This window comes from Choloepus didactylus, chromosome 14 (assembly GCF_015220235.1).
Source record: "Choloepus didactylus isolate mChoDid1 chromosome 14, mChoDid1.pri, whole genome shotgun sequence".
Taxonomy (NCBI): Eukaryota; Metazoa; Chordata; class Mammalia; order Pilosa; family Megalonychidae; genus Choloepus; species Choloepus didactylus.
In genome coordinates this window covers 55,650,357-55,676,260 of record NC_051320.1, presented here as the reverse complement: position 1 = coordinate 55,676,260, position 25,904 = coordinate 55,650,357, and the positions used below count along the sequence as shown (strand labels likewise).

The 25,904-nt window shown below is 36.8% G+C and overlaps 1 protein-coding gene across 8 annotated transcripts in view; it reads left to right on the top strand.

The window, feature by feature from the left end:
* The window catches only part of RGS22 (regulator of G protein signaling 22), a 235,743-nt gene that overhangs the window by 172,018 nt on the left and 37,821 nt on the right, over positions 1–25,904 (top strand). For 3 of the 8 annotated variants that reach the window (XM_037802561.1, XM_037802562.1, XM_037802560.1), the window contains exons 24-27: positions 7,212–7,310; positions 8,899–8,992; positions 9,110–9,190; positions 9,426–9,473. In XM_037802561.1, the coding sequence (XP_037658489.1) occupies positions 7,212–7,310; positions 8,899–8,992; positions 9,110–9,190; positions 9,426–9,430 (279 nt within the window). In that variant the 3' untranslated portion in view covers positions 9,431–9,473. Of the gene's footprint in view, positions 1–7,211; positions 7,311–8,898; positions 8,993–9,109; positions 9,191–9,425; positions 9,474–10,308; positions 12,079–25,904 lie in introns of those variants that run through there. The other 5 variants (XM_037802557.1, XM_037802564.1, XR_005211587.1 and 2 more) reach the window with 4 other exon arrangements.

The following is a 25,904-nucleotide window of genomic DNA, read 5'->3' as shown; positions in this document are numbered from 1 at the left end:
CCAGTTTGTTTCCTGAGTAGTTCATCGAACACGTTCATTGAAGTTGCCAGTTTGCTGCCCGAGAAGTTCATTGAACATGTTCATTGGAGTTGCCAGTTTGCTGCCTGCCCTTTAGAATTTGGATTCATGCATATCCACAGTTGCATGAGACACTTCTATAAATCTTATCTTTATAGATATATTTATAAATATCTCTTGTTGATTCCATTTCCATAGAGAACCCTAACTAATACACAGACTTATGTGTATTAACCTTATATTCCGCCACTGCAGAATTTGTTTATTAGCTCAAGTATCTTTGTAGTCAAATTCTCAGGATTTTTCAAATATAAGATCATATCATCTGCAAATAATGACAGTTTTGCTTCTTCCTTTCCAATTTGGATACCTGTTATATCTTTACCTTGGCAAATTGCTCTGGCCAGAACTTCTAGCACAGTGTTGAATAATAGAGGTGACAGTGGGCATCCTTGTCTCATTCCCAATCTTAGGGGGAAGGCTTTTGGCCTCTTCTGTTGAGTACTATGCTGGCTGTGGGTTTTTCATATATGCCCTTTATCATATTGAGGAAGTTTCCTTCAGTTCCTACCTTTTGAAATGTTTTTATCAAAGAGGGATATTGAATTTTGTCAAATGCTTTTTCAGCATCTATTGAGATGATCGTTTGATTTTTCTCTTTTGATTTGTTAATGTGTTGAATTAAATTAATTGATTTTCTTATTTCAGTGTGCCTTTGGATTCAATTTGCAAGTATTTTGTTTAGGATTTTTGCATCTATGTTCATTAGGGAGATTGGCCTGTAGTTTTCCTTTTTTGTAGTATCTTTATCTGGTTTTGGATCCAGAGTGATATTAGCTTCATTAAATGAATCACTTAGTGTTCCTTTTCCTTCAGGTTTTAAAAAAGCGTTTGAGCAGGAATGGTGTCAATTCTTTTTGAAAATTTTGGTAAAATTCTCCTGTGAAGTCATCTGTCCCTGGGCTTTTATTTGTAGGTAGATTTTTGATGACTGATTGGATCTCTTTGCTTGTGATTCGTTTGTTGAGGTCTTCTGTTTCTTCTTGGGTCAGTCTAGTATGTTCATGTGTTTCCAGGAAATTGTCATTTTCTCTAAATTGTGCAGCTTGTTGGCATACAGTTGTTTGTAGTATCCTCTTATGATTTTTTTTTAAAAATTTCTTCAGGATCTGTAGTAATTATCTCCTTCTCATTTCTGATTCTGTTTATTTTGGGCTTATCTCTTTTTTACTTTGTCAGTCTTGCTAAGGGTCTGTCAATGTTGTTGATCTTCTAAAGACCAACTTTTGTTTTTTTAATTCTCTCTATTGTTTTTTTTTTTTTTTTTTTTTTTTTTTGGTTCTCCAGCATGTTTATTTCTGCTCTAATCTAATCTTTGTTATTTCCTTTTGTCTACTTGCTTTAGGGTTAGTTTGCTGATTGTTCTCTAGCCTCTTCAGTTGTTCAGTTAGATCTTTAGTTTTATCCCCTTCTTGCTTTTTAATATATGCATTTAGAGCTATAAATTTCCCTCTCAGCACTGCCTTTGCTGCATCCCACAGGTTTTGATATGTTGTGTTCTCATTTTCGTTTGTCTCTAGATATTTACCAATGTCTCTTGCAGTTTTTTCTTTGACCCACTTGTTGTTTAGGAGTGTGTTGTTTAATCTCCATGTATTTGTGAAAGAACTGGTTCTTTGGTGGTTGTTCATTTCTTTGCATTCCATTGTGGTCAGAGAATGTGCTTTGAATAATTCTAATCTTTTCAAATTTATGAAGACTTATTTTGTTCCCCAGCATATGATCTATCCTGGAAAACGTTCCATGGGCAGTAAAGAAGCATGTATTTCCTGGTACTTTGGGATGTAACGATCTGTATATGTCTGTTAAGTCTAATTCATTTATCAAATTGTTTAGTTTCTGAATTTCCTTATTGGTCCTCTGTCTAGTTGTTCTATCTATAGAAGAGAGTGGTGTATTGACGTCTCCCACTATTATTGTAGATGTGTCTATTGCTGTCTTCAGTTTAGCCAATGTTTGTCTCATGTATTTTGGAGCTCCTTGATTGGGTGCGTAAACATATATGACTGTTATTTCTTCTTGGTGAATTATTCCTTTTATAAATATATCGGATCCTTCTTTGTCTCTTATGACATCTTTGCATTTAAAGTCTGTTTTGTCCAATATTAGTATAGCTACCCCAGCTTTCTTTTGATTATGGTTTGTTTAGAATATTTTTTTCCATCCTTTTACTTATATTGTCTGTATGTCTCAGGGTCAAAGATGAGTCTCTTGTAAACAGCTTCTTGATGGGTCATATTTTTTAATCCATTATTCCAGTCTTTATCTTTTAATTGGAGACTTTAATCCATTCACGTTCAAAATTATTACTCTGAAGGGAGTTCTTGAACTAGCCGCTTATCCTTTGGTTTTTAGTTGTTAGACCTATTTTTCCCCCCTCTTTTTTTTTCCTTTAACTTACCCTTGCTAATAACTCCTCAGTTCTTTACTCTTCTCCAGACCTCTCTCTCCTTTCTTTTTTTCTCAGCTGGTAGAGCTCCTTTTAATATTTCTTGCAGAGTACGTCTCTTGTTAATAAATTCTCTTAGCATTTGTTTGTGAAAATTTTAAACTGTCCCTGAATTTTGAAGGAGAGATTTGCTGGATAAAGAATTCTTGGCTGGCAGTTTTTCTCTTTCAGACTCTGAAATATGTCATACCACTGCCTTCTTGGCTCCATGGTGCCCGCTGAGTAAAGTCAATGCTTTAGTCTTATGTTGTTTCCCTTGTATGTGGTGAATCACTTCTGTCTTGCTGCTTTCAGTAGTTTCTCCTCTTCAGCATTTGACAATCTAATCAGTATATGTCTTGGAGCAGGTTTTTTTGGATTTATTCTGTTTAAAGTTCACTGAGCATCTTTGATTTGCATATTTATGTCATTCAGATGGTTTGAGAAGTTTTCAAGTATGTCTTGAAACACTTTCCTAGCCCTTTACCCTTCTTTTCTCCTAGGACACCAATGATTCTTTTATTTGTTCACTTCATGTTGTCCATCATTTCTCTGAGGTCTATTTCAAATTTTTTTTATTTTTCCCCATTTGTTCTTTTGTTTGCTTGCATTAAATTATTATCTTTTCTTCTGCCTCTTCAAATCTGCTATTCTGTATCTAGTATATTTTTAATTTGAGCCACAGTGTCTGTTATTTCCATGAGATCTGCTATTTTTTTATTGACTCGTTCAGATTCTTCTTCATGCTCTTGTAGAATCTTCTTGGTTTCCTTTATATTTTTAGCCATCTTGTTGAAGTCGTTTTGGAGATTTGTTTGTAATTATTTAATTAATTGCTCCAAATTTTGTGTCTCCTGCAGGTTTTTTTTAATTCAATTTTATTGAGATAAATTCACATACCATGCAGTCGTACAAAACACAATCAGTTGTTCACAGTACCATTATATAGTTGCACGTTCATCACCAAAATTAATGTTTGAACATTTTCATTACCTCACACACAAAAATAATAAGAATAAAAATTAAAGTGAAAAACAACAATTAAAATAAAAAAGAGCACTGGTTGCCTTTTTTTTTTTTTTTGCCCCCGTTTTTCTATTCATCCATCCATACACAGGACAAAGGGGAGTGTGATCCACATGACTTTCCCAATAACATTGTCACCTCTCATAAGCTGCATTGTTACACAATCATCTTCAAGATTCAAGGGTTCTGGGTTGTAGTTTGATAGTTTCAGGTATTCGTTTGGCTTGTCCGTGTCTTCTAGATCCTTCAAGTGCTTTGTAATTATCTGTTGACTTCAGGGCATTTGCTTGTCTTGATAAGGTTACTTTGGGAAGTGCAGAATTATTTAAGCATTTATATATAATTTTGTTTGCTGGAGTGCATTTTCCCAATCCTATCAGCAGGTGACACTCTTGAGGCACTGCTTGCTGGAGTGCAGTTTCCCTGACCTACCAACAGGTACCACTCTCAAGTAGGTCTTCCCCTAACTTCTGTGCGGTGGGTGGAGATCCAATCAGTGCACCCATTCTCCATGTGCACTGGGGAATGCCTGTCCTAGGGTTATGATGTGGGCCCTGAGTAGGTAGGCAGGGAGTGTGATCAAGGGCACCCCACAGATGGAATGTGGGCCCTGCCTGCTGGTTCTTTGCCTGCCTTGCGCTCAGGAGTCTCTGGGGTGTGGAAGGGGCTCTTGATTGCTGGAATGGTGCCTCTCCCTTCCCCGCTTCTCACCATTGCAACCCCTCCCCCAGTTCCATGGGGGGAGAGCAAACACTGCCTGCTGGGTTCCCTCATGGGAGCTCCCCACTGTCTGGCTAAGGAGAATCACCCCCCAGCAAACTGTCAAGGTAGGTGCATGGGAATGGAGAGCCGCTGCTCACTCCCTTGCCCAGTGGTGGTTTTGTTGCTGCCAGCTGGGGTGGGGGTAGGGGGTCTGCCAGGAACACACTGCATCCCTGGAGCCACTGTCTCTCTTTGTTTTTTCCAATGTCCCATTTACATACTGTGGGGGACCCTCTATGGCTGGTCACACCCCAAACCATGGTCCCTGGTGCCCTCCGGCCCCTTTCTAGTTACTTTGATGGAAAAGAAGCCCATTCCTCCTCACCTACTCCCCCATCTTCCCAGAAGTTCCCATAATTTTTTGTAGCATAAAAATATATACTCAGAAAAAAAAATCTGTTTCTATGAAAAGCATTGAACTTCCCTGGTTCAGGTTCTATCTTTGCAACTAGGTAACCTTGGGCATGAGTCTTAACTCTCTGAACCTTGATTTCATCTATCAACGAATGGTAATAACATTAATGTCACATGATTTGAGAGGGATTCATTGAAACGATGGGTCTAAAATTTCTGTGCAAGCTGTACCACCATATAATTGCATGGTATTTTATCCAGTATGGAATAGTGGATAGGAGTGTGGTCTTGGGTTAGACATAATTGTTTCCTATCCTGGCTTTACCATTTATTACTTCTGTCATCTTAGGGAAACCACTTAACTCCCTAAAACCTAAGTTTTTCAATAAAATAAAGATTGTAATAGATCCTACATCACAGATGGGATTAAATAAGATAGTATATGTGAAGTACAATGCATGTCAAAACAAGTGTTAGTTTTATTAATATTGTGGCAGTAATTTTCCTTTGTAACAAAAATAATAATATCAAATATAATCTCCATTTCTTATTCTTATGAAATAATCAGATGGAACTAGGTAATGTGAGGTAAAGAAATACTAGGAGAAAGAGAATCTCATTAAAAGTCTCATCTAGTAGCATATCATCTGGTTTTAATATCAAGATCTTAAAATGAACAGTGGCAAGTTTATTAACAAAGGATCACAGTGATTTAACTAAATTTTAAGTGACAAAAAATAAACAAGGCTAAAAGACAAATGAAGAAACATAAGTGTGATGCAAGTTGTAAAAATAAATCATAGAAAAATAAGTACTCTTAATAGAAAATTGGGCAAAGGGCATGAAGAGGCAATTCAAAAAAGAAATACAAGACTATAATAATTAAAAGGTGTTCATCCTTGTTGGTGACCAAAGATATGCAGACTGGCAAAGAAGCAAAGGTTGGCAGTACCCAGTGTTGGTCAAGGACTTAAGAAAGAGGCATGCAAACTCATACATTATTGGGGAATATAAAATGGTACTTCCTTTCTGATGGCAGTTTGACAACATATATTGTTTAAAATGTTCATTATTTTTCATCCAGCAAATCTGCTTTTAGAAGTTTATTCTAAAGGAGTAAATCAGAAAAATACAGGAAGATGTATGTACAAAGCATCATTCATAATAGTAAAAAAAAACGAAAACAACCTGTGCTGGTTTGAATGTATTATGTCCCCCAGAATGCCATTATCTTTGATGTAATCTTGTGTGGGCAGATGTATCAGTGTTGATTAGATTGTAATTCTTTGAGTGTCTCCGTGGAGATGCGCCCCACCCAACTGTGGGTGATGACTCGGATTGGATAATTTCCATAGAGGTATTACCCCACCCATTAAGGGTGGGTCTAAATTAAATCGCTGGAGCCATATAAATGAGCTGACAAACAGAAGGAACTCAGTGCAGCTGAGAGTGACATTTTGAAGAGGAACTGCAGCCAAGAGGGACACTTTGAAGAATGCACAGGAGCTGAGAGAGTAGCTGTAGATGAGAGACAGTTTGAAGACGGCCGTTGAAAGCAGACTTTAGCTCCAGAGAAGCCAAGAGAGGGAAAACGCCCCAAGAGCAACTAAGAGTGACATTTTTGAGGAACTGCAGCTAGGGAGGAACGTCCTGGGAGAAAGCCGTTTTGAAACCAGAACTCTGGAGCAGACGCCAGCCACGTGCCTTCCCAGCACAGAGGTTTTCTAGATGCCATTGGCCATCATCCAGTGAAGGTACCTGATGGTTGATGTGTTACCTTGGACACTTTATGGCCTTAAGACTGTAACTGTGTAACTAAATAAACCCCCTTTTATAAAAGCCAATCCATTTCTGGTGTTATGCATTTTGGCAGCATTAGCACACTAGAACACAACCTAAATTTCTAATAGTAGGAATTAATGAAATTCTCTGTGGAAATCCGTTCACTTTAGTATTCACCTATGGAATATGATGATATAGAGTAGTCATTTCATCATTCAAATATTTCAGAGCATACTTTTTGGCAGGCACTGTTTTAGAATGGTAAACAGGGCAAAGACCCTCCCCTCTCAGAGCTTAACATTCCAGTTCTGTATTTATTCACATAGAAACATTTTCACAACATATTGTGTATGAAAAACCAGATTTAAAAAGATCATCTACAGTTTTATTCCATTTATATAAAATTATATTGATAAAATATATAATTATAAATATTAAATTATTGATTTATATCTATGCATCTTCTCTAGTGAGAATTGTGTTTAGACATTCACAAAAATGTTTATAGTGGTTTTTCTTGGATGCTAGAAATTGGGGGTGATACTTATATTCTAGGTCATAATATATCTCATACATATTTTAATATTTTTATATTAGTATGAAAGAAAATGAATGATCAAAACAGTAAACTATGTCATAAGGATATTGACTTGGGGAAACCTCATGTGTGGTGCAAACTACAAAATAGTTTTTCATATGATGTTATGACTCCTTAACTTTAAGTTTATGTTAATATAGCATTATCCCTTTTTTGCAATAACTTAATTTAATATAATTACAGGATGGAATCAAACAATATGCAAGTACTGCAGGGTCTGTTTCCAAACCAACTGCGTTAGTCAGTGATTCACTTATAGGCTTGCAAGCATATGGCCGACAGGTAAGCAGGAAAGATTTAACAGATATCACTACTTCTGTAGAGCATTGATTGTTGAAATGCAGTAGCTCAATCATTTTATGGTAGTAGAGATGTGTTTATTGTAAAATGAGGGTAAAATTATACTAGTAGGAGAGGCTGGAAGAAAGAGAATTTTCTTGAGGCTTCAGAGACTTAAAATTTCAGCTGATTCTCGACAATATAATTTCTTGATACAACTGAAGAAAATTTACTTTGCATATTTTGACACGACTATTCATTGGAAAAGAGAGAACAAGATAGATATAATAAAGAGAATAAAATATATTCTTGGGTTAAGAGAAGAAAGAAGAATGCCAAATGTGTAGTCTCAATTTCTTAATTCTTTGAAATGATCACAAAATTTGCTAGTATGTGACCACCAACTAGTACATTTATAGCTTTTATGTTTACATTTACATTTATAACTAGCACATCAGTATCACTTCCCTGAAATTTCATGAGTTTAAGTTATGTTCATTTGTACTGAAAGTTTTTGTATCTTAGGATACTTAAAAGCAGTCTTTTTGGTATTTGGGAATGTCAAGTAAGTTTAGTGGCCCAGCTAAGATAACTGATAGACTATGAAGTCATTATTGAGACATGAGAAATAGTCGATTTTGTGGAACCATGTATTGAAACAGGTGTATATAAAAGTATATGAAACCTAATAATGTCATTCAAAATATATTCATTAGCAAATGACTACAATATAATTTCAGAAACACAGTGTGGAAATAAAGGGAAATCTGGAATTAGAGATACCAGGTGTCTCAATTTTACTCTGTCACTTAGAAGTCAGTATTACCTTGAAGCATGAAGAAATCACTAATCTCCTTTGAGCCTTTTTCCCTCATCTGTTAAAAAGAAAGACAGGGTTGATGATGATGATATCCTGTCCCATATATCTTAGTATTGTTGTAAGAAACTAAAAAGCTTTTGGAAACCAAGGGGATTTTATAAATATAAATTACTATTGTTACTCTTTAAGGTGTGTGTGCTGAATTAAGTTAGTAATTGGTAAAGTAATAACACACTGCCATTTTGCAAGTGTGGGCATCCTATATTTGCATTTGTTTCAGATAGATTTTGCACATTGAAGAAATGTAATTAATACAAATACAGAATTATCCCCCATACTTGGATCTTTCCCAAGCCCCTAAATTCCTAATCAAATTGAATATATAAAATTGACTGAGTAACTGTCAAGATATCTATAAAGCTTTTGAGACATTGACTCACTGGCAAATCATACATCATCACCTTCATAACCCCCTTCTCAACCAGGTGCCAGGAATTATAAAAATTTAGGTCAAGGCTATAGAAAAAGTACTGTTCCTTTATCGTAAGTATTTTTATAACAATTTGGGGTACTCAGTTAAAAGGTTAGATGAGTAAGTTCAGTTTCTGAAAAAAATCACCTAATAGTCTATTTATAATATATATACCTCTGTGTATTATACTTCAATAAAAAAGTTTAAATAATGGGGCTGATATAAGCCATTTTCCCTTCAGTTTGTTTTCTGGAGCAAAATTTTCCAGAATTAGCTTTGAAATTCTTTTTATTTTATAGCCCACCTGGTGCTATTCAAAGTACATAGAAGCCTTAGAACAGGAGAGAATTCTTCTTAAAGTTCAAGAAGAGCTGGAAAAGAAATTGCTTACAGGTGAGTTTTGCTTTTTGCTTACATGGTTTCTTCGTTGTCTTCTTTCATAGATTAATTTCAGAGGACTTTTCCAATGATTAATTCATTGTTTTACTTATCTCTTGTTTTTCTGGGCAGGCACATCATCTTTTACAAATTTTAAGCCTACTGCCTCACCTTTGTCACTGAGAAAAAACCTGTCTTTCCATACCAACCAAAGTGAGTGTCCAGTGATGGTCTGTCTTCAGACCTATCTTTCTTTTTCTTGGCACATCCATCTCTTTCCTGGCCATATAGATATAGAGGGTGGGGAAGGATGAAGACTCCCTTCCTCCCCCAAACTACCCTGACCCCCAAATTGGGAGAATTTCAGTGTGTATTTCTCTCTTCTGTATCCTCTCTTCTGTTGAGGAGAAAGACTAAGATACATACTGACACTTCTTCCCATTTCCAGAGTGAGAGGACTCATGACTGTTTATGCCCTGATGCTGATAGATGTGAGGTAAGTCATAGTGTAAGAGTTGCTTGCCCCCACCCGTGCCCCACTAACACACATGCACACACAGACATGTACCACAAGCACACACACACACACCTCACATACGCCCCCTACCAGAATGATGCATAGGAATACCTTGCCTCCCTTCTGAATGGCACAGTCTCCTGAGAAGTAGGGCTTCTGGATAATAGTCATTTATTGCTTCTGTTTACCCCTTATCTATTCTTCTCTTCCACAAAGAATATATATGGAAGAATAGGCTCTGGCTCTGTTTTTCCCAGCTCAGTTTTTCTAAGTTGGGAATATAAAGAAGGAATTGAAAATAAAAGACAGAATTGCAAATCACTCTGGAGCCTGTTCTCCCCTACAGTACTGATGTGATTATGCAGTTATGATTGGATTCTGATACTAGAGTTTAACAGTAGTTTTAGAAAGTAGTGTCATAGTACAGATATAGTCTGTATGTAATCCATTGACCCAATGCTTGAATAACCCAGTAATGTTCCCTTTCTCTTATCTTTTGTCTTGAAGCTTAAGCATTTGGTTTCTCAAAATCCTCAGTTCTGTGGTTCTAGGGTTTGATGAGCAGGCCTTAATCTTTGCCTGCTCATCATTTTTATCTTCTGGTGTAATTACCCTAACTACTGCACTGTTCTGCCAAATACCCCACCCTTAGATCAACTTCATAGTGTCCCCAACATTTAGAGTATGCTAATACATCTGCTAACTTTTTTGATCCTTGCAACAACCCTATATAAGGTTTTTTTTTTTTTTCCTTGTTTTGGATTTACATTTTCTATAGCTGCTTATGTTTTGATCTATTTATTTTCTTTTACAGGAACTCTTTAAATCAAATTTAACTGACATGAGAAGTTCAAGTGATTTTTGGATGGTATGCATTAGAGCAAGCCTACTATCTAAATAAACTTTGGCTTGTTTTATTCCCATAGTTTTAAAATTACAACTATTCTGTACACATGCTATGTAAGACTATAAAATTTTTAAAACTTAATTAGAATAAATCTACTACTATCTAGGTCCGAAGAATCAAAATGTTTTGCCTATCACAGTTCTTAAGGAGGTACGTCATGTTCAAGTAATTATTCGACAAATATTCCTTGAGCATTTAGTATGTTTGGTTAGCACATGTATTCAGCAGTTGGTTAGGGGACTAATAATCCTACCAGTAAGTTGACCCAAGACATAAAAGGAAGAGCCTTCTCCACCCCCACCCCCAATTTTAAAGGAATCATGTATAGATGAAAGCAGTGGTTATCACACTTGATTGTGACATTTTTGCTACCTGAGAGCTTGATTCAGTAGTTCTTGTACAGGACCCAGATTCTCCCTCTTTAACAGATACCCCTGGTGTTCTCATGCAGGTGATACACAAAACACTCCACAGATAAACTGTTTGGGTAGCAAGAAAAGAACTTCAAAAAGGTCAAAGCCCCCTTATTAACTAGAGCTATACTTACGACAGAGATATCCCAGAAATACACTCTCATACTCTTTGCTGGAGGGACCAGGAAATGTGTAAGAAGTGATCTGGGAGGACAGATCTTCACCATCTATAGACCTCATTACTCAGGAGCTCCAGGGACTGTGACCCAGATTACCCGATCAGAAGCACTGGACTTCCAGTCTCATGCATTTCCAGAAAGTATTTTTAAAGTTGAAACTGCCACTCCTAATTTTCCAATGAGTTAGACATTTTAAATGTATTTCCTAACATCAGGAGACATACTTCAGAGACCATCTTTCTTCTAAAGTAGTGGTTTTGGACACTTTTAAGCATTAGAATTCTGTTGTTCCCTTTGTTCTCCCCACTGCCCCATCCCTATAGTGACTCTGAAGTCTGACACCAGTATTTAGAAGTATTCCATAGTCAGTTTTGTTCTTAGAATAAATTGAGAAAATAGTAAACTTACTAAGTTTTTTCACATTTTTAATTGACAGTTATCTTTATATTATAAATTACTTGTTCACTTTTGGCCTCTTGACAAAGTATCCACTAGCATAAGCCAGTCCCAGTTTTTGCCATCAGAGACAATTGCCTTATATTACTGTACCCAGGAAGTGTGTTCTAACAGAGTTTCCACTGATTCTTCATAACACCTCTCTAAGACATTTCTTCCTCCTTTTCCCCACTATTGGATGACTGCCATATTCCAGATCCTCATCACTTCGCATCTGGTCCTAATTAATTTTCCTTTCTCCTGTGTGGCCACCATCCAATTGTCCTAAGAGTGATCTTTCCACAATGCAGACCTTCTCACGTTACTCCTTTTCTTAAATCCTTCATTGATATTGTGGGTAAACCTATGATTGGTAAACTAGAAGTTCCCTACTTACCATGATATATGTCCTAGGCTCTCCTGTCTTCTGATAAAAAAACATTCAGATCAGGCTTTTGTTCCTCTGGGAAGCTGTCATTCAAATTCTTCTCTTACCCCAGTCTCTGTTACCACCACAAGCAACTACAGAAGTTATCACTTCCTCTTCTGTACTACCACTGTAGCTTGTTCATAATTCTGTAACAGAACTAATCACACTGATTGTAATTTTTTGTTTATATGTCTGTTTCCCCTAATAAAGATTATTTGATTGTGTGTTTAACTTTTTAATTTGTATTTGAAGATTTTGCTAGTGTGATCAAAGGACTATTATAATGATTCCCTTTTTTACAGGAAAAAGGCCATATGCCTTAGTATCACGCACATAACCCTGTATTATCTCATACCTCCTACCATGTCTGTCATCTCTTCTCATGCACAATGAAACCAGCAGTTCTCTACCTTTTTTTCCTTTATAGTCCTGTTTCATCTTTTAATTTTTATTTGAGTGACATATATACAACCTAAAATTTCCCTTTAGTCACATTCAAATACATAATACAATACTGTTAATTACACTGATAATATTGTGATTCCGTCACCACCATCCATTTCTAAAACTTTACAGTCAACCTAATTGAAATTCTTTTCAATTTAAGCATTAATTCCCAATCCTCTACTCCCAACCCAGCCCCTGGTAACCTATATTCTAGATTCTATCTCTGTGAGTTTTCTTATTCTAATTATTTCAAATCAGTGAGATCATACGATATTTGACCTTTATGTCTAGCTTATTTCACTCATTGTCTTCAGAGTTCATTCACGTTGTCACATGAATCAAAACTAAGTTCCTTTTTAATACTGAATAATATTGCATTGCATGTATATGCTACGTTTTGTTTATCCATTCATCAGTTGAAGGACACTTGGGTTGCTTCCATCTTTTGACAATTGTGAATAATGCTGCTGATTTGAACATCCGTGTGAAAATGTCTGTTTGGGTCCCTGCTTTCAATTCTTTTGGATATATACTTAGTAGTGGGATGGCGGGGTCATATGGTAATTCTATACTTAGCTTTCTGAGGAACTGCCAAACTGTCTTCAGTGAGGCTGCACCATTTTACCTTGCCACCAGCAATGAAATGAGTGTTCCTATTTCTCCACATCCTCTTCAACACTTGTAATTTGCTGACTTTTAATAGTAGCCATTCTAGTGGGTATGAATTGGTATCTCATAGTGGTTTTGATTTGCATTTCCCTAATAGCTAGTGATGTTGAGCATCTTTGCTTGTGCTTTTTAGCCATTTGTATATCCTCTTTGGAGAAAGGTCTATTCAAGTCTTTTTCCCATTTTTAATTGAGTTGTTTGTCTTTTTATTGTTGAGTTGTAGGATTTCTTAATACATTCTAGATATTAAACCCTTATCAGTTATGTGGTTTCCAAATATTTCCTCCTATTGTGTAGGCTGTCATTTAACTTTCATGATAAAGTCCTATGATGCATTAAAGTTTTAAATATTGATGAGGTCCCATTTATCTTTCTTCCTTTGTTGCTTGAGCTTTGATTGTCAAGTCTTAGAAACCGTTGTCTAACATAAGATCTTGAATGTGCTTCCTTACATTTTCTTCTAGGAATTTTATAGTCCTGGTTCTTATATTTAGGTCTTGGTTCCATTTTAATTTTTGTATATGGTGTGAGATAGGGTCCTCCTTTGTTCTTTTGCATAAATATATCTAGATCTCCCAGCACCATTTGTTGAAGAGACTGTTCTTTCCCAACTGAGTGACTTGGCAGCCTTGTTGAAAAGCAATTGGCTATAGATATGAGGATCTGTTTTTGAGCTCTCAATTTGATTCCATTGGTCTATATAGCTATGCTTGTGCCAGTACCATGTTGTTTTGACCACTGTGGCTTTATAATAAGCTTTAAAGTCAGGAAGTGTGAGTACTCCAATTTCATTCTTTTTTTTTAAGATGCTTTAGCCATTCAGGAACCCTTACCCTTCCAAATAAATTTGATAATTGGCTTTTCTGTGTCTGCAAAGTAGGGTATTGGAGTTTTGATTGGGATTGCATTGAACCTGTAAACCATTTTGGGAAGAATTGACATCTTAACAATATTTAGTCTTCCAATCCATGAGGATGGAATGTCCTTCTATTTATTTAGATCTTCTTTGATTTCTTTTAGCAATATTTTGTTATTTTCTAGGCACAAGTCCTTTAAATCCTTGGTTAAATTTATTCCTATATTTTTTATCTTTTAGTTGCTATTGTAAATGGAATTTTTTTCTTGATTTCCTCCTCAGATTGCTCATTACTAGTGTATGGAAACAACACTGATGTTTGCATGTTCATCTTTACCCTGCCAATTTGCTGAATTCATTTGTTAGCTCTAGTTAGTTCTGTTGTAGATTTTTTGGGACTTTCTATTTATAGGATCATGTCATCTTCAAAGAGTGAAAGTTTTCCTTCTTCCTTTCCAATTTTGATGCCTTTTGTTTCTTTTTCTTGTTTAACTGCTCTGATTAGAACTTCTGGTAGAGTGTTGAATAACAGTGGTGACAATGGGCATCCTTGTCTTATTCCAGATCTTAGAGGGAAAGCTTTCAGTCTTTCAAAATTGATTATGATGTTAGCTGTGGGTTTTCCATATAGGCCCATTTTCATGTTGAGGAAGTTTTCTTCTATTCCTGTTTGTCTAAGTGTTTTTAATCAAGAAATGCATTTTGTCAAATGCATTTGCTGCATCAATTGAGATGATCATGTGGCTTTCCCCCTTCATTTTGTTAATGTGGTGTATTACATTGATTAATTTTCTTATGTTGAACCACGTTTGCACACCAGAGGTAAAACCCACTTGATCATGGTGTATAATTCTTTTAATGTGCTGCTGGATTTGATTTGATAGTATTTTGTTGAGGATTTTTGCATTTGTATTTACAAGAGAAATTGTTCTGTAATTTTCTTTTCTGGTAGTGTCTAATGGCTTCAGTATTAGGTTGATGTTGGCCTCATAGAATGAGTTAGGTAGTGTTCCCTCCTGTTCAATTTTTTTTGAAGAGTTTGAGCAGAATTGGTATTAATGCTACTTGGAATGATTGGTAGAATTCGCCTGTGAAGCCATCTGGTCCTGGATGTTTCTTTCAGTCTGCCATGCCAGTGGGGTAAGGCACCAGCCTCCATAGCATGGAAGAATTTACTTATAGCCATTTGTTGAGTTTTATCAGTCCCACTCTTCCACTCATTCCTGGCTAGTGTAAGATGTGCGCATGGTCTCTTGACGTTTCTTTCTTGGGAGGTTTTTGATGAGTGATTCAATCTCTTCAGGGTCTCTTTGGGGTTAGTTTACTGTTCTTTATCTAGTTCCTCCAGGTGAGCAGTTAAGTCCTTGATTTTTGCTCTTCCCTTTTAATATAGGCATTTAGGGCAATACATTTCCCTCTCAGCACTGCCTTTGCTGCATCCCATCAATTTTGATATGTTGTGTTTTCATTTTCATTTGCCTTGATATACTTACTGATTTCTCTTGTAATTTCTTCCTTGACCCATTGGTTGTTTAAGAGTGTGCTGTTTAGCCTCCATAGATTTGTGAATGTTCCAGCTCTCTGCCTGTTACTGATTTCCAGCTTCATTCCACTATGATCTGAAAAAGTGTTTTGTTTAATTTCAGTCTTTTTAAATTCATTGAGACATGCTTTGTGACCCAACATGTTGTTCTATACTGGAGAATGATCCATGAGCACTTGAAAAAATGTGTATCCTGCTGTTGTGGGGTATATGTTCTGTTTCTGTTAAGTCTAGTTCATTTATCATATTATTCAGCTATCTCTGTTTCCTTATTGTCCTCCACCTAAATGTTCTATCCATTGATGAGAATGGTGTATTAAAGTCCCCAACTATTATTGTAGAGGTGTCTGTTTCTCCCTTTGGTGTTGCCAGTGTTTGTCTCTTATCTTTTGGGGCACTCTAGCTAGGAACATAAATATTTATGATTGTTATTTCTTCTTGATGAATTGTCCCTTTTATTAATACATAGTGTCCTTCTTTGTCTCTTTTAACTGTTCTACATTTAAAGGCTAATTTGTTTGATATGAGTATACCTAACCCTGCTCTTTTCTGGTTGCTATTTGTGTGAAATATCTTTTTCTAACCTTTCACTTTCAACCTTTTTTTGTCCTTGCATCTAAAATGAGTCTCTTGTAGACAGCATGTGGATGGATCCTGTTTTTTTTGTCCATTCTGTCAGTCTTTTGACTGGGGAGTTTAATCCATTAGCATTAAATGTTATTACTCTAAAGGTGATTTCTTCAACCATTTTGTACTTTGAATTTTATATGTCAACTCTTGTTTTTTTCTCTCTTTTTACCCTTTTTGTATTAGCCATACTGATGGTCTTCATTTCTACACTCTTCCAAACCTCTTTCTCTTGTCTTTTCCTATCAGCCTGTAGCATTCCCTTTAGTATTTCTTACAGAGCAGGTCTCTTGTTCACAAACTATCTCAGTGTTTGTTTATCTTTAAATATTTCTAACTCTCTCTCATTTGTAAAGGAAAGTTTTGTTGGATATAGAACTCTTGGCTGGCAGTTTTTCTCTTTTAGTATCGTAAATATATCATACCACTACTCCTCACTGCCTTTTCTGCTGAGAAATCTGCACTTAGTCTTATCAAGCTTCCCTTGTGTGTGATGGCTCACTTTTCTCTTGCTGCTTTCAGAATTCTCTCTTTGTCTTTGGCGTTAGACAATCTGATTAGTAAGTGTCTTGGAATAGGTCTATTTGGATCTATTCTGTTTGGGTTATGTTTCACTTCTTGGACCTGTAATTTGCTGTCTTTCATGAGCGTTGGGAAATTTTCAGCAATTATTTCCTCAATTATTATTTCTGCCCCTTCTCCCTTCTCTTCTCCTTCTGGGATACCCATAGCATGTATATTCATATGCTTCATGTTGTCGTTCAATTCCCTGAGACCTTGCTCTTATTTTTCCATTCTTTTCCCTCTCTGTTGTTTTGCATGTAGGATTTCAGTTGGCCTTTCCTCGAGTTCACCAATTCTTTTCTTCTGCCTCTTCATATCTTCTCTTGTATGCCTTTAGTATATTCTTAATCTCAATTGTTGTGCCTTTCATTCCCATAAGTTCTTTTATTTATTTATCTTTTTATTTATTTATTTATTGAGTTTCTGAGTTCTTCTTCATGGTCACCTACTGTCATTTCTTTTGCCACATTTTCCTTCAACTCATTGAATTGATTTAGAAGGTTTGTTTGAACATCTTTATTAGTTGTTTCAACTCTTGTATGTTATCTGAAGTTTTAGTTTGTTCCTTTGTGCCATCTCTTCATGCTTCCTAGTGTGACTCGTGATTTTTTGCTGGTGTCTAGACATCTGATTTTCTTGATTAGTTTATTCTGGAAGTCATTTTGTCTGTCTTATCTAGGGTTTTCTTCTTGATTGGCTTTGTGCTCTGTTCTTTGATGTTTGATTCAACTTATTCTAGACCTCTACCATAGCTTCTGTTAGCTGATCAGAATTTTTTTGGCTCTTTTTTTTCTGATTCTTTCCTTGATTTTTGAGGCTGCCCTTTTTTTTTTGCAGTTGTTTTGCCTCCAGGAAAAATCTTTCTCTTTCCTCTTCCTTCTCGGGAAATGTTGATCTGCTGTTTTTTTGTGTTTGTTGTTTTGTTTTGTTTTTTGTCTCTATATGTTTTTAACATTCCTTTCATTACCTCTAGCAACTTTTACCTGGAGGGCTGATTCTGGGACGAGGATCCCTCCAGAGAGGATCTACCCCAGTCAGTTTTTCCCAGACAAGACAGATTCAGGATTCACAAAGGGGGTGCAGTTCAGTATCATTGTTCCCTGGGAATGAGACCAGCAGGGTGCTAGTCTTCCCTGTGAAGCCCCTGATTCTGGGTTTTTCCTGTCCTGCCCAGCAGATGGTGTTTGTGCTGGTTTGAAAATACTATGCCCCCCAGAAAAAGCCATATTCTTTGATGCAATCTTGTGGGGCAGACATATTAGTGGGGATTAAGTTGGAACATTTGGATTAGGTTGTTTGCATGGAAATGTGACCCACCCAACTGTGGGTGATAACTCTGATAAGATATTTCCATGGAGGCATGGCCCCACCCATTCAGGGTGGGCCTTGATCAGTGGAGCGATATAAATGAGCTGACAAGCAGAAGGAACTCAGTGCAGCTGTGAGTGACATTTTGAAGAGGAGCTACAGCCAAGAGGGACACTTGGAAGAAAGCACAGGAGCTGCAGATGAGAGACATTTTGAAGACAGCCATTGAAAGCAGACTCTTGCTCCAGAGAAGCTAAGAGAGGACAAATACCCCAAGTGCAACTAAGAGTGACATTTTTGAGAAACCACATCCTAGAGAGGAACATCCTGGGAGAAAGCCATTTTGAAACCAGAACTTTGGAGCAGACACCAGCCACATGCCTTCCCAGCTAACAGAAGTTTTCTGGACACCATTGGCCATCCTCCAGTGAAGGTACCCAATTGTTGATGCCTTACCTTGGACATTTTATGGCCTTAAGACTGTAACTGTGTAACCAAATAAACCCCTTTTATAAAAACCAATCCAATTCTGGTGTTTTGCATTCCAGCAGCATTAGCAAACTAGAACAGTGTTCTTCAGCCCACTGATACCTACAGGCCTAGAGTGACCCCCTTGCCAAGTGCATGGTTGAGACGGAGTCTTCAAGGGAAGGCTATTTGAAACTTTTACTGTTTCCCAGCCCCTGGGGTCTGAGTTCTTTAAATAACAGCCTTCTATGCTGCCCCCCCCCCCCTTTCTCTTGGAGAGGAGCTGCTCTTCAGCCTGCTGTTCCCTGTGGCTGGAAAAGTTACAGTGACTCACAAGCAGCCCCATTTCCACCCCTGCTGGAGCATGTTTTAGACAAATGCTGGGCTCCACTTTTTGTTGAAATTGTTGATATCCCAGTTTCTGGGATCTAAATTTTCTGAATGACAGCTGCCATTTCTGCTGGGCCTCTCCCCTCCCACCCCCTTTTCTTAGGGAAGAGCCACCCTTTAGGGAAATTTCTCAACCATCTGATTAGTTACTTTGTCCCTCAGTCAACCCTACTTACACTCCTGCCTGAGGCAGGGCTGAAAATGGAAGACTACCAGCTGCTTTCTTTAATGGGCTGCTAAAAAATAAAGCTATTCTGAGAGCTGGAGTCCAGCATCCCAGGTTCACCAATCAAGAGCCAGAGTTGGTATATGCCTCTATGTACCCCTTTTCTTGGGGCACAGCCCTTTTCCAGCATACTTAGTTAGGCCAACTCCAGAAACCTCTGTTTTTCCCATTAACCCTGCCTCCTCCCTGCTGGGAGTGGAGCTGAAATAGAACTCCCTGCCCATTTCTTTCTTGATTGTGTTGTAAATTTGTCTGTGCTTGGAGCTGGTATTCAGCAGTCTGAATTCATTAATCAAATCTGCAGTTGGTACCTGACTTAATTCCCCTTCCTTGCTACTAGGATAAAGCATTTCTGTTTCCCACCAGGAAGTGACTCTGAGTCAGTCTGCCATGCCAGTCGGGTAAGACACCAGCCTCCATAGCATGGAAGAATTTACTTATAGCTATTTGTTGTGTTTTATCAGTCCCACTCTTCCACTCATTCCTGGCTAGTGTTAGATGTGCGCATGGTCTCTGAAGTCCCCCAAACAGTTGTTTCCAACAGTTCCTGGGTATTTCTTAGCTGCTGGAATAAACCCTACAACTCCCTATGCTGCCATCTTCCTCCAAGTTGTTTTCTTGGTATATTTTTTTAATACTTTCTTTGTTACCCTGGGGGTTGTATTACACAATCTACTTCCATAACCTACTAATTTGAAATTATACCAACTTTAACTTCAGCAGCATAAATGTTCTCTGCTCTCTCTTCCCTCTGTTTTCCATCTTTATGTTGTTTTTGTCCCACATTACCTCTCCTATTTTTGCATGTCCATTACCAGGAAATATGCCTTTTTCTTGTTCACTCATATTCTGACTCTTACAGGAATTAAAGAGTAGAATTGTATATTGAGGATACAGCATTATTGGGTTTTGCATTTATCCTTTTAGTTACTTTACTGAAGATCTTCATTTCTTCACACTACACCAAGCCCCTCTTTCCTGCCTTTTCCTTTCAACCTGTAGAACTCCCTTTCATAATTCTTGTAGTGCAGGTCTTTTGTTGATGATCTCTGAGTTTCTGTTTATCTGTGAATATTTTAAGCTTATCATTTTTGGAGGACAGTTTTGCTGGATAGAGAATATTTGGCTGGCAATTGTTCTCTCTCAGTTCCTTAAATATATCATCTCCATGGTTTCTGATGAGAAATTGCACTTAGTCTTGATGATCCCTTGAATGTGACAAATTGCTTTTCTCTTGCTACTTTCAGAATTCTGTCTTTATCTTTGGCATTTGACATTCTGCTTAGTATGTTTCTTGGAGTAGGTCTATTAGGGTTTATTCTGTTTGTAGTGTGTTGCACTTCTGGGGCATGTGTATTTCTGTCTTTCATAAGAGTTGGGAAATTGTTGGCCATTATTTCCTCAAATATTCTTTCTGCCCCCTTTCCCTTCTCTTTTCCTTTTGGGACACCCATGACACATATCTTTGTATGCTTCATGCTGTCAGTCAAATCCCAGTGACACTGCTTAATTCTATTTTGTCTATGTATTCTTCTGCTTTTATGATTTCAATTGTCCTGTCTTGTAGTTCACTGATTTTTTTCTTCTGCCGCTTTAAATCTGCTGTTGTATACCTCTAGAGTATTGTTAATCTCTATTCTTGTGCCTTTCATACCCTTAATTTCTATTGTGTTTCTTTTTAAACTTTCTAATTTTTCTTAATGCTCACACAGTATCTTCTTAATATCCTTTAGCTCTATTTTCATGTTTTACTTCATCTCCTTGAATTGATTTAGGAGATTTGTTTGAACTTCTTTGGTTAGTTATTCAAAATTCTGTGTCTTCTCTGATGTTTTAATATGTTCCTTTGACTGTGCCATATCTTACTGTTTTTTAATATGGTTTATAATTTTTTGCTGATGTCTGGGCATCTGATTATTTTGATGTGTTAACTCTGAAGGCTAGTTTTATCTCTCGCCTAGGATTTTATTGTCAGTTGGCTTTGTGTTAAAGCTCTCCTTCGATGCATATTCTGGACCTTTAGAGTTGCCTGTGTTTAAGTATTCAGATTTTCTCAGTTCTTCTTCACCTGATTCTTGTCCTGGATATGTGGTAAAATTTTTAAGATTGCACTTTCTGTGCAATCATTTCACCTCCTGGGGAAAGCTCCCTTTACTTTGTTCCTTTTCCAGGAATCTTCACCTCTTCTGTTTGTTTTTATGCAGAATTTTCTCCCCAGCTCCTTCCCTCAGTGCCCCCTTTTCCCCTTACTTTTCTGTTCTGGGACCCATCCTTAGAGCAGTTCCGTTTCTCCATTTTGTTTCCCCTGTTAGGCTTTTCTGGCTCTGGTTTCTTCCCCATTAGGCTATCCCACCCCAGGGAGCCAGATGGGGTCAATCCGGAAATGTCCATTTTGCTTTTAGATGGTCCAGCAAAGAGAGAATGTATTGAGTGTGTGCACCTTTTGCCAACAGTTCTGCTGTGGTCTCTGTTTTCCATAGGGGTACATTTGTATTCAGCACTTCTCAACCACTTATGTTCTGCCCTGGATCTGGGGACTTGGGTCCCCGTGCTTGGTTGGGAATGCATGGGGTTCTAACTTGCTGCTGAGAGTGGCTCTATGGTCTACATGTGTGGCAGGAGGGACCCTGGCCTTGCTGCTCCCTGTGTGGCATGGGATGGAGTGAGGGGTCAGAGTCCTGTCTGGCAAGTCTGGGATGAAAATTTCCTATCTGATTTTGGAGATTATTTTTGTTTTTCCTTGATTCAGCATTTTTTGGGTCCTTCGCCAGTCTCTGTCATTCTCCACAGTTCCAAGCAAGTTGGATTTGTCCTTTTATTAGTTGATTCTGAGGGGATTTTTCCAGGGGATGTCTTCCATTGCCATGTTGATGACATCACTCTGGTTCTCAATCTTTTTTATTTCAGGATTCCTTTATAGTCTCAAAAGTTATTAAGGACCCCAAAGATTTTTTGTTTATGTCGTTTATCTCTACTGACATTTATTGAATTAGAAATTAAAACTGAGAAAATTTAAAATATTTATTTAAATGTCAATACAATGCATGTTAGTATAAATAACACAATTTTATTAAATAGCTATTTTTTGAAATAAAAAATTAGAGAAAAGAGTGTCATTGTTTTACATTTTTGCAGATCTCTTCAACGTCTGGATTAAAGAAAGATAACTGAGTTGTCATGTATGCTTCTGTTTTCAATCTGTTGTGATATGTTGTTTTGGGTAAACTATATGGAGAAAATCTGGCCTCACACAGATATGCAGTTGGAAAAGGGAGATAATTACTGGATAATTATGAACATTCTTTATACTACAAAACAATTTGAAAAATTGGTAGATTCTTAAAGGTTAGTTGCAATGTGAAACCTGAGACTGTATCAACAGTTTTCATACTCTGTTATATGAAAATCCATTGATCTATCTTGCACTGTGAATGGATCTTTTGTCCATGCATGATTTTGTACTGTTGTGCATTGGTCTTTGGAAAAACAAGTTGTTCATGAGTAATGCAAATCTTTCAAATATTGACATTTCATTATACAATATAAAAAAACCACAATAGTTTATATCACCACCAGTCTCATCAGAAAAGTCTTTTAAGTATTGGGAGGTTGTCACATTCACAGTGGTAGATATAAGTTATCCAGAATTCTGATTTTTACTTGTAAGTTCCTGTTTTATCATTGGCAAAATATACTGTAAATTGTTTACCTTGAAGTGACAGGCTTACTTTGTATATTTTTGAGAAATTATCTGCCAAATATCCAAGTCTCAAATAATCATAATTTGTCAGTTCTTTCAAGTAAAAAACGGTGTTCTATGAAAAAGGAACTGTGTCAGCTGGCAACTCAATCACACAAATGCTTTATCTGGAGATAAACATCATACTTTGGTTTATAACAGACATACCTTCTGCATACTTCCTGTTGAATCACACAGAATATTATAAGAGATGTTACTCAAGGGTCAAGATTTCATACATTAAATTATTCCTGCTGCATCATTAAGAACATTTTTCAGTGAAACTGGCTTTTTTTAAAATGCAAGTGCTTTGCAGTGAAGAATACAATTATTTTGGTGCCACTGCCTCAATCCTATAAAGGTACCCACCATTTCATTAGCACAGTCAGTACAAGTATCAACACAGTAAGGTAAAATATCTTAGAATTATTGTGAAAAGAATTTTGACCTTTGACCTCTTGAAAGAGTCATGGGGACTCATAGCAGTCTGTAGACCACACTTAGATAACCATTGTACCATAACAAATTACTTATGCTGCACAAATGGATCATGGTCATTTTATATCTGTTCCATCTGCCCGGGATCCCTTTTCCCTTTGCAGAACTCCTACCATTTTCAAAGGCCCAATTAAAATGTTCTCTCCTTGAAGCCTTCCCTGACCCTTTCCTCCCCTAAGAGTTGTTCTTTTTCTTTTTTTTCTTGCCGGGGAACCTTGCGCATATCTCTGCTATAGCACTTATTAATTATGTTGCACTTTTTGTTTACATGTCGTATCCATATCCTCAGTACTTATTAGACACTCAATAATTTAATGAAGCTGTAAGTTTTGTAATTGCCTACCAAAAAATCATGATAATGACTGTTTCTTCTTAATCCTCTAAGCCTGTCACTCTGCACTGTATATATGGCATGCCCTATTCCTATATAATTATATTCTTAGTTGGAGCCCTTTATTTGTTAATTATGCATAAACGCATTCTATAAGGAAGCATAAGACTACCAATTCCCATCACAAGGTTACTGAGATTATTTATAGTATTTTCAATCAAATCTTTTTTTAATCTCTTGTGTACCATTCTTTTTAAATTAGTCTTTATTTACTAAACTTTTCCATTTATCATCAAAATAAAAATACAGTTTAAATTTCTTTATGAGAATAATTAATTTGGCTCATATGAAAAACACTTTATAACATAATGATAGCACTGATTGTATCAGGATTTTAAATGGATTGTGACAAAAATCAGCATAGCATTTTTCATTTTGTATACTATTCTTTTTTAGGACTTGTCAGCCAAAAAAAAATAAAGAGTGCACTTAACAGATTTGTAGTTTTAATTAAAGAATTTTGGGTCCATTAAGATTGTTATGGGCACAATCCCTTTATGCAATATGTGTTTGAAGTTCCCTTCTTGCCAGAAATATATTTTTTTTAAATCATGAGAATTTTCTCAGAAAAATATTCTTAGCACACAGAAAAGCAATCATCTCATTAACTAGAATGTGAAATGAAATGAATGACAGGACAAACAAGGAACAAACACATTGTCATACAGGAAGAATGTGCTAGTGTGCAAGAGTTTATGCATTACTCTTGTTAAGACAAATAATACAGTATATCAACAAAATGTAACAAAGGGGATAAAAAAATTTATAATGTTTGTGTAGGGTGTATATGTATTTGGAGGATGGCTGTTTTTGTTGCTAAGTCTTCATTACCACATTTCAGCTGAAGAAAAATGACAGTTTTAATTCACATATAATTCAGCAAAGACCACTGTGTAATCATTATAGCCATCAACAAACTGATCCATGTGCAGTTAGTCCAAAAGTTACAAAAGCTGTTTTTGAGTTCTTGTTTGTACCCACCATTTTAAGATTACATCAGAATTAAAGCATGCAGGACTTGAACTGACTTCAAAGACTAAACTTAGACTTTTAGCTAGTTTAGCTTTTTTCTTTTATTAGATTCATGTTTTCCATTTGGCTTCCATATCCTGTTCTAGCTTGATGCTCCTTCTAGAATTTCATTTACAAATTTTACAGTCTTAGTTGGTGAAACACATTAATAAATACTGTGGTGAAGGCTGAGGATTTTAGCAATCTCAAGCCTCCTACTTGGAAAAAAACCTTGCTATTTTTCCCCCCATATCTAGAATCATATTGAACATGGCAAAGTACATCTTACATGGAACTCTAAACGCATTTCATCAAGATGCATTTAAGGAGGACTGTTTACACTCTTATCTGTTGCCAATTCTATTAATCACAAAGCTCAAATCTTTCAATGCAACAGAAAAATGAAATCTACTTTTTCCTAATTAGATTTTTTTCCAAACAATAAAGTAAAAACAGACCATTTTATGATTTTTAAAAAGTCATGCTTATGTCATGTGATGCTTATGTCAATACATTCCAGCCTTTAAAAACAGATAATTCTGTGAGCTTTGTAAATCCTTTAAGAATATATCAAGAAAACTGTACTAATTTAAGGGACAAATTCTGGTTCCATGGCTCTTTGGCCTGCCTGGGAAACCCGCACAGGCAACCAGGCTCAGATTTGGCGCTTTATATTTGAAAGAGCTGTGTCTGACCAACTTCTCAAAAAGTGTTGGTCAGAGCTAGTGGGACATCCATTGAGTGTTTCTTGGAATTAAATAAACCTGAAATTACTTGAGTTAATTTGCCGACCAAACTGTTAGTAAGTCTACAGGTGCTATATATTTTTTGTTCATTCTAAAGTCCTTGTGCTGATTTGTATGTATTATGTCCCCCAGAAAAAGCCATATTCTTTAATGCAATCTTGTGGGGGCAGATGTATTAGTGTGGATTAGGTTGGAACCTATTGGCTCAGTGTTTCCATGGAGATGTGACTCAATCAGCTGTGGACAAGACTTTTCATTGGATTATTTCTATGGAGGTGTTGCCCCACCCATTCAGAGTGGGTCTTTATTGGATCACTGGAGTACTTTAAAAAGAGCCACATGGGCCCAGATACAGAGTAGCTAAGAGTGACATTTTGGAGAGCAACTGAGAGTGACATTTTGGGAGAGCTGCAGCTAAGAGAGGACAAAATGCCCCAAGAGCAACATTTGGAAAATGCCATTTTGAAACACAACCTGGGAGCAAGCGGAGGCCAGCAACTTGCCTTCCCGACTAACAAAGGTTTTCCGGACACCAGTGGCCTTTCTCTAGTGAAGGTACCCAA